General features: G+C 37.6%; 1 protein-coding gene across 1 annotated transcript in view; it reads right to left on the reverse strand.

Moving 5' to 3' along the window:
• Positions 1 to 9781, reverse strand: part of LOC127409830 (neural-cadherin-like) — a 413418-nt gene extending 403637 nt beyond the window's left edge. Inside the window, exon 1 of the mRNA XM_051644684.1 lies at positions 8625 to 9781. Coding sequence (XP_051500644.1) covers positions 8625 to 9609 — 985 coding nt within the window. The 5' untranslated portion in view covers positions 9610 to 9781. The remainder of the gene's footprint in view (positions 1 to 8624) is intronic.
• Between the last annotated feature and the right edge of the window lie 283 nt (positions 9782 to 10064).

Below are 10064 nucleotides of genomic sequence, written 5' to 3' on the forward strand. Positions count from 1 at the left end.
ACTGCTCTAATTTTAGACTTTTAAGAGCAGTCAACAAGGTACATAAAAGGGAATGTATCTGTGTTGTTGTTTTTTTGTTTTTTGTTTTTTTTTTAAATACATTTTGTGCAGCTTGTAAATGGTTATTGTCGTGCTTTTCTCCCTCTGCATACACAGATGAAACAAAACATACACAAAAACGCACAGGGTGGTTGATGAAAAGTATAGAAATGTGCACTGGAACAAGAAAGAGAAATGAAATGGACAATGAGAGATAAAGTGAGAGAACGTAGGCCACATGTGTTCATGGCCTCATTTAAACAGCACGACTGCATAAGGACAGAGTATTATTGCACATAGAGTGCAACAAAAGCAGACGCACAATTGCAAAGGACAAAACTACAAAAACACTCAAAGAACTTTGTGTATGCCAATCTACACCACAAAAAGCAGTTTGACTGCTAATGTTGCATCACTTTTGACTAGTGCACTCCAGGGCCAAATCTTAGGATTTCCTGTCATCTTGCACACCCCCTCCAAACAAACACAAATATTACAGATCTTTCTGATTAATTTCATGGGACAAACATTAGCCATTGTGGCCAACAACGAGTCACAGAAAAGTTACCATTTATCAAAGGCTCCAGCAATTCAGGGCCACGTGGCCTATTAGCAGACAGGAAATGGTACTGAAGTCACAGACGCAGTTGATTTGTCAGCATTATTAACCAAGGTGCCGGCTGGCAACTATCTTGCTCGAGAGCCGAGGCGAGGATGCCATCTTGGAAAGGTCACAGGCTGCCTGCTATCCCTCCCATTTGTCTGTTTGATTAAGCCTGGCAATTAGAAGACTTGGCTGCCACACTCGCAGTCTCCTCTATCAGAGAGAGCCAGATTGGATACGAACTAATCACAGTACAGTCCTAAGCACAACAGATGAAATGGTGGAAAAAGAAAAAAAGAAGAGAAAAGAAAATAACGCCAAGGCGGGCCAAGATTGGAGACAGACTAATGAAATAATCAGTTATTGAATGATACAAGAGAAATGGGGATGTGACTGAGAGAGAGTTGGATCTGTGTGCTTATAAACTACCTCATTGCCTTTCTTATAATTAAGCAATCTGGGTATTAGAGTATGTCTTGCCTTGACTGCCTTGCACACTCTTGGTCAGAGGCATTGCTTACACAAGCATGATAAGCATATAAACATAACCACACACACACTCGTTCAATCTAGCACAGCGTCTGGGGCATAAACGCAGTGACACAGGGCTACTTTAAGAGGAGCTGTAAGATATAGACTGTGTACAGTATGAACTCCCAATTACCAATACTGAGTGTGTCTCCCTGAGGAGTGAGGGATAGAGAGATCGAGTGAGAGGAGATGATGGGGGCATGGCACTCATACAGTTTGTTATATTTTTCATTCCTCAATTGGCATTGTGCTAGGTTGTGTGGTGTTTGCATGAGTACCAGTATGTATGTGTCTGTTTGTACATGTTTGTCCACAGATTGACATATACTAACTCAAGACAAGTTTTATATATATATATATATATATAGCAGCAAAGCAACTTTACAGAAAATTATGCTGTAACAAAAAATGCTGAAATGCAACAGAAAATGCTGACATTTTCAGATGCATTTCATGTTGGTTCAATGTTAACTGATTGTTAACACTGACTGGCAAGTTTTTGGTTTTCAGCATATTTTTCTTGTGCCTGTGTATGTATGTATTTTTTGTGAGTGTTATGGACAGGGTGTTTTGTAATGTCTCTTCCTCAGAGGCATACACAATTCCCCTCAATGTCAGAAACACTGCTTTTTGCCATGGCAACTTAGTCCTGTCAGTGGTTAAGTTGTTAGGGAAACCAGACAGTTGATGCAAATTGGAAGTCAAATTGAGATTGACTTGAGATTTGTATGTATGTTTGTGTTTGTGTGTGTAGTTGAACAGAATTGTCAGATTTGTTCATTGTTAAGTCAAGTAAAATGTGCTGATTAACTCTGTCTAAATGTAAGCCTAAAATATCCACTGATGTTTGATTTATATCATTAACTACAACATTTTTGAAGACACACACTCCTACAAGAGGTAATTTAACACATTTCTGGAATCACCGGAGAAATACAGATCTAATTATGGATCAGAGAAAGATTGTGAAAAAAACACTTTCTGCTTTAATGATCACATAAATAATGGTGTACATGGTAGGGATATGCCCGAAGCCGAATACCTTATTTGGAAAGGCACGGATAATGACTTCAAAATGAATAACAGATTCATCCGAATTATATAAAAACAAATATTAGTTTGACTGATTATCCAAAAAGCAAAAAGGATAAAGAGACATTTTAAATAAACATATCCAAAATTATAATAAATTTATGAATCTGTGCAGCAAATATTTCTGAAGAGTAAACCTTATGAATGAAAATGCGCATGTTGTGATTTCAGATCGGATGGTTGTGGTCTCGCCTCCGTTAATTATGCGAGTCTGGAGCTTGTCAAGTGTAACATTAATAAAAATACGACATACACGTTCCACTTCTTGAAATGTCTATGTTAATGTATCACACAATTCACACGTGATTCTCATGTATTTATTTATAGCCAAAACCTATGGGCAATGTTAAATTCCTGACCTGAAGTGATGATTTCACGTCGGAGCTCGTCTATCCGTCTTTTAATGTTGACCACATTTATATTCATATCAGCGATTAAGGTAATTATCTGGTTAAGACTTTATTCCGAAAAACAGTTAAAATGCTCCATAAAGGTTTAAATGCTCCATAGAGTATTCATCTATTAGGAATATTCCTGCTTATGTAAAACAAAGAAACAGAAACTCGCTCTGTCTTTTTTCTTCTTCCTCTTTTTTAAACTGTGCTAAGTTTTAAAATGTTGTGTTCTTGAAATCTGGTAAGGCACTGTATAAATTTAACAATATTATTATTATTATTATTATAATTATTATTAATAATAACTAAATAATGGTGTCATATCGTAAAAATTCATGATAGACTTATGGGACTTTCACCTGTTTGTAAGCTATATTGATTTTAATTGAATTTATTTTAATGTTTGAATTTGTATTTATTATTCACTGCTTAATGTGTGCTTGACATTTCACATTTTGCTTGACACCTCCTGCCTTCAGAATAATGTTGTTAAACATGCACAGACAAATGAAAATTTTGTTTCATGCAGATATTAATATCAGAAATACCAGGAGAAACCAAAGTTAACAACATATTCCACTGTTAATGTAGCCTACAAATTCAGCTTCATCTGGTAAGAAATTTTTTTTAAAATAATAATTGTATATTATTATTATTATTATTAGGCTATTTTTATGAAAAGGCATATGCATGGCATATTTTACTAATAGAGGCTATAAATGTAAGAATACTACTTAAAAATGGGCGTTTCATTTAGTTTCGATGCACTTCCGGTTTAAGCCCCACCCACACCCTGTTCTATCCGAATACAGAGACAGATACAGATAATTTTGTCACATGAACAGATACAGATACAAACACAGATAATGGCTCCACTGCACACCCCTAGCACATGGGGTTAATAAAAGTGCTTAACAGTATGTTTTCTATAATTTCATTATTTCCTGCACGTCAGTGACCACAGCCAACAGCAGCCCCAGAACCAATTTTTGACTTAATAACCAAATACCAGTTCAATATATTGTGTTCTCTTCTGTCCAGTCCAGAAGATGCTAAATGGTACCAAAAATTAGCATACACCACAGGGGAAGCATTCCATATGGCCTCTCTTCCAACTAGACCATACAACACTGAAGAAAACTGTATTAGATCACTTTCATTAACAGCTGTTTCACAGATGTGATTAACTGAACCCATCTCTGTTCAAATGTTCCGACACCAATTTTCTGTTAACACTCCATAGTTGTACTTTTTTTTTTCTTTTCTTTTTTTTCATTTAACTCAGCATGTCTGGAGACAAGTATAGTGTAAAAGTACATTGTGTGAGGGCCCTTGAGTGACTGTCAAATGTCACATAGCTCATTCTGTGTTAAAGTACTAAAGGGCTAATTCCTGATTCAATTAGGTAAGCAATATCAAATGAGCCAGAGTGCTCTTGTACTGAATATATGCATGGCTGTGCTTTGTCTGTATGAACAGGACCACAGTGTTTTACTCATATATTTATTTCCAACAAAAAAAAAGTCAAAGCATCAAGCTTTTTGCATGTCAAGCAATGCACACATTGACAGTCTGTTTGTAACTCTGCGAACACAGACAAGCGGAGTGATACAAACAATGAAATATTCCAGCCCAGACAGGATCTGTCATTTTTAAATGTATGATTTGTTTTTGGCATTTTCTATGCTGATTTTGAGGGGAAATCTGTAGAAATGTGTGGAAGGGATTTAAACATAGTTACATTTATTAAATGGACCTGGGAGACCTACCCTCTATTGGTAGCTGAAAGTATCATTAAATTAGCCAAAATATTAAATAAGAACTTTAGTAGAACTTTTATGCATGACAGATGTAGACTAAATAATTTGCATAAATCCTCTAAATTTTTTTCTGCGGAGTTAGGCAGCGTCCTGAAAATAAGTAAGTAACAAGACTTTTTCTAAAATTAATGTTTTCACATGATAAAACCCTGGGTAACACTTTACAATAAGGTTACGTTTGTTAACATTAATTATCAACATTAGTTAACATGAACTAACAATGAACAATACTTTTTTTAATACGTTTTTTGTTAATGTTAAAAAAATTAAATTTAAACATATAGTAATACATTTTTAAAATGTTAACTTTAGTTAATGCACTATGAACTAACAATTAACAATTATATTTTTATTAACTAACATTAACAAAGATCAATAAATGATGTACAAAATATATTGTTCATTATTAACGAATGGAACCTTATTGTAAAGTTTTACCAAACCCTGTCAAACTCTGCAGTTATGGCTTAATCTCTGCTAAATTCTAAACCCTGGGTCCAGTTGCAAGAAACCTCTTCAGGCAAGAAAACCCTTAGTAACAACACACTTACAATTATAACTAAGGGTTTTCTTAATTTAGGGGTTATTTAAGGGGTTTCTTGCAACTGAACTCATTCTATTATCTTTCACTTTAGAGTTATTTTAAACTGTATTTGAATTGTAATTGTTTTTGTCATACATAATAATGAATTCATCATTAATTGACCAAATAGTTCTAATTCTTTCATTCACCAAAATGTTCAACACAACCTTTAACATAACCTGTCTCTATGTGAGGTTTCCCCTATTTATGTTACATTGTTACATTAAATATTATTTGACTCCAGAGTTCATTAAATAATTTAAATAATTGCATCTTTCCACATCTGTGAATCTTTCCCCAACCTTCAGCTCCATCATTTGGATCCTAAAAATTGAAACGCAAAGCTGCTTCTGCAAAAACCAGCAAAAAAATAAATAAAAAAAAATAATAATAATTGTTTTATGTGTGTGCTTGTGTGATACACCTGGGGCATCTACCATATGCAAGGGTAATAGAGGCATGCGTACGTGCCTCAGAAACATGCCTGTGAGTTTACTACACACACAAACTCTCTACCAGCATCCTCTGTGCAGGGGTTAATTGATCCCACAGCACTGATACCACAAAGACTGGCAGCATAAGAAGTGCTTTGACAAGAAAGCAGAAGGGAAAGGGAAAATTTTTTTGAATGAAAGTTCAAAAGGACAAACAATGCAGATTTTTTTTTCACAGCCTTCTTTGCTCATATTTACCAAGGGTGCCAATATTTTTGGCCACAACTGTACACAATATTAGGCAGGTAGTTTTAATGTTGTGACTGATCGGTGTATAAATGTACTGTATGCCTGTACATTTTTGTGTCTAACAGTTTTTAGATTTTAATTGTAATTTTAACATTTAATATTATACAATTATTATATGACAATAGATTGATGACTCCAAGGTTGCTAGATATTTTTCATACAGCTGTCCCACACTGTATAAAACAAAGTACTTACAAAGTAGTACTGTTAGGTCAAGTATAACAAAAAGTAGCATATTACATTGAAATGCCAAACTCTGCACATTCACCCCATCACAAAAGCATGACAGAAAAGTACACAAAAGAAGAGTATAAGTTAACATTCAGCAATCTTTAAAGCAGTGCTAAATAATGAAGAAACTCTACATTCACCTCCAAATATTTTCACTTCCTTGATTGTTCTGAAAGAGAATGATGTACTTGAGCGAATCTGTGGCATTTAGACTTTGTTTTGGCCTTCTCTACAAATGAATCATTAAATACCTAAAAAAGATCAAATATACATTTGAAGTTGTAAAAATGTTTCCATGGAACATGTCATCAATTGCTTAACAAGGCTGGGGTCTTTCAAGAACAAGTTTTTGCATTGTGCACAAGAAATTTGTTCAAATGAGACATTCTCACTTTGTGACTTTCCTTTTTACTTTTTTTCTTTTATGTACTATTAACTCAAAAGTGATATACAGTATAGGATTTTGACTTAATTTTCTTAGGAAAGATATTTGGGGTAATGATATGTTCTATATGGCAATTTCATGACTTAAGACACACATGTACTTTAATCAGGGACTAAAAATGAAATATTTTTCATTTTGGTTCATACTGAGTAATTTTTAGTTCCAGTTCCAGTGTTCCGCAGCCTCCTTTCCAATTTGTAACCGGTTAGAACGAAATAAAAGAACAGTTAATAACGTTCTTTATTTAAATAACAGTACTCTGTGCTAAGGGTGGGTATTATACCAGTTGCAGTGTTGCCAGATACAGCATCAAATCTGTATTCTGCATCATATCTAACAATAATTCAGTAAAGACTTGGAAACAAGAAATTTACTTATTACCTTGCATCTGGATTAATCATGCATGTTTATGTAGTAATTATTTATAGTTGCCAAAAAGGTATTCAGCATGACATGGAAGGCTACATCCTCAATGTGCAATTAGACAAAGAAATGTGTGAGGCAGTGGTTTCCTTCAGGATCAAAGCACATGCTTATCATGTTCTACTAAAAAGAGTGACACGCCATTTTTTGGGCAACAGAAAGTGATGGAATTCCAAACAGTTGCTGGTATAAACCCTTTGGTCTTTGGTTTCATACAAAAATGATCTGAACGAAGTTAACTGGCTATTAAACGGTTACCAGCATTTAAAAATAACGTTTTCACTCCGGAACAATGCGAGGGACTTTCAAGGTACTGTTCCCATTTTCGGTTACGTTAATATATTTAATTTATTTTTTTGTTTTTGTTCCTTGAGCCAGGTTTAGTCCCTGACTGTAATATCTGAAGCTTAAGAGGAAATATATAAATATCTGTAATATATGTAAATATTCCATTATTTATTTTTTTTATTTTGTTATAAATATGTGTGCTGGCTGGTTTCCAGAAAGCTCATTACATCCACAGGACCATGGGCACATGTGAGGTCAGCAGACGTTTTTCTCATTCTTGATTAAAGCCAGCTGTTTTGCCTCATTATTGTTTGTGCTAAGCTTCACAGAAGGTCGCACACTGCACAACATTCAAAGACCTGCAAACATGCCCACACGCAGGAACAAGCACCCTTGAACATATGCTAGGAACACGGTCGCAAGAAAAAAGCAGTAACTGCACAGCCGCAGGTCCAGCAAGCACAAAGCCCCTGATTAACAAACCTACACTAATTAAATCACAGGCTTCTAAATCATGCCTGGTCAACAGCTCAAATATGAGCACATTCCACTAAACACCTCATCTTCCCCACAGTTTCTTCTAATCGTGCTAGCAGGATTACATGGCTAATGCGAGCTGATGAAGAAAAGTAGAGCACCAACTCCAACTCAAAAAGGATTAAATCACCAAGGATCCATGCCTAAATTCGGCTTCAAGCACTAAGTTCACCTGGTACCGGAGAGGAGGAATTTATGGGTGTGATATGACTCTGTAAACGCATCCATGGCAAAGCACCTTACCAAATTCTCTCCTTATCTCCCCGTCTCTCTCTGGCACACACAAACACCTGAAAAAAATTGCTGATTGAATAACCTGTAAAAGTGGAGAGGAATCATGATTTGATGTACAAAGCAACATGGTGTATAGATGCAGATTTGTTTGATACTGAATTCTTTGCATGATGAAATGCACATTACCTCCTACTGATTGACTGTACTTTGGAATCAGTCCCAGGAAGTCAAGCTGTTGTTAAAAGTGTTAAAGTTGATTTGTCATCTATTATTTATTTATTTATTTTACTCACAATGTAAGTGTGCCTGATGCTTTTGCACGCTTTCATTAGTACAGCAGTGCACCGGTGATTTCATCTGCGCCTCGACTCGTGACAATCACACGTCAGAATTTACCCCAAGTGATAATTAAACTTTGATGCCTGATGTGAACTTTGAGCATCTATAATGAGGGAAACTCAAAACTAAAGGGAGTTTTAAGGATTTGGTACATGGAGGAGATCAGCATGCTGTCTGATGCGCAGAGCGCTCTTTTTTGCGTTTATGCGAGAACTGCCAGCACAAGTTGGAGACTCTGTCACAGACAGTGTAGTTTGGGAAGGGGAATGGGGACATGGAACCATCCAAAGATGCATTTGGATTAGTCTCGACGCACTCACCTCGCTTATCTTGTACTTTTACGGTTATCTCCACTAGCGGCTGCGTCTCTCGGTCGAGCTGCCTCGATATAATCAAATCTCCGCTGTCCCGACTCACGGTGACTGGAGAGTCATCCACGTCCGGATGTAACAGCTCAAAGCTGGCGGACTGAAACCTCACCGGGTGCAGGTTCATTATGACCGAGCCAATACTCGCGTCTTCGGACACGGTGATAACTACGGGCTTGTCCAGTTCCATCACGGAACGGGACTTTCTCGAGAGTCCGTTATCTGAGCGGGCTGGCCACTGGCGTGGACTGATTTCTATTTCCATATTGCGACTGGTTCGAGCGGGCCAGCCGTGGTCTCGCGCAAACACGCTGAACTTTATGGGCCGCGCGAGACCGAGTATCGAGTCCACGAGGAGAATGTCGCCGGTTTTGGGCACTACGTAGAAACTGCAGTTTTTCGGCAACGCGTAGTATATGAGCTCGGCGTTTTTGCCGCTGTCAGTGTCCTCCGCTTTCACCGTGTACACCACCGACCTCAGGGCCGTGGCGTCGTCCAAAGTTATTTTCACATCTGAGTGGCGAAAAGTGGGCTCGTGGTCGTTAGTGTCGAGCACGTCGACTTTTATAGACGCAACTTCGGCCACGACGCGTTCGGCGGACGCGCAACTCTCACAGCAAAGCGCCAGACTGAGGAAATAATCAGAGCGCTCTTCTCTATCCAGAACGTTAGAGGTCTTCAGTAATATGTGTCCTCGTTTGTGGTGAGCGAAGACGTGAAAATCTTCACTCCTGTCGCCCTGGAGTTTCAGGTGCATCCCGGACTTTAAGCACCATCTCTGCGGGTCGATGCGCTTCACCGGGATACTCAGCCCGTTCACTTTCGTACCAGGTGGGGAGTTTTCAAACACATGTCCGTGAAAGAAAGGTATGCGTTCGTCGGTCCTATTCCCCAGTACAAATGTCACACAGTATGGTAATAAAATAGTCCAGATCATGGTTGCAAGCTTAAAGCACTCTTCCAGATCTCATGCGACAGTGTTCACACTGCAGAACATGGTGAATGAGTTCACTCTTCATTCGTTGGATAGTGATCCTCCGTTGGTTGCTCCGAGCAACAGAACTTTCCGTCGTCCTCTCGCGCCTCGGCAGCGATCTGCTTGTGCGCGCGCTAGAGCTTGCGGAGTTTCAGAAAGCAGCACCACTGATATGGACAGCGCCAAGCGCGAAGGGGCGGGGCTTTGGGCTAGACAAGGATATTTTTAAGGGAAACCTTTCCCATTGGATTTAGTATTTTTTTTTTCTTTTTTCTTTTTTTTTTTTTTTTTTTTTCTGGATGGATTAATGTAAATGTGTTTTCTCCCCTTTTGATGTGTATTGCAGTTAACAGGATACACTGACAATGTTCTTACAATGTTCTTTAAATTTGTATTAGGGTTTCATATTAACATTC

Source organism: Myxocyprinus asiaticus, chromosome 2 (assembly GCF_019703515.2).
Source record: "Myxocyprinus asiaticus isolate MX2 ecotype Aquarium Trade chromosome 2, UBuf_Myxa_2, whole genome shotgun sequence".
NCBI classification, from domain to species: Eukaryota; Metazoa; Chordata; class Actinopteri; order Cypriniformes; family Catostomidae; genus Myxocyprinus; species Myxocyprinus asiaticus.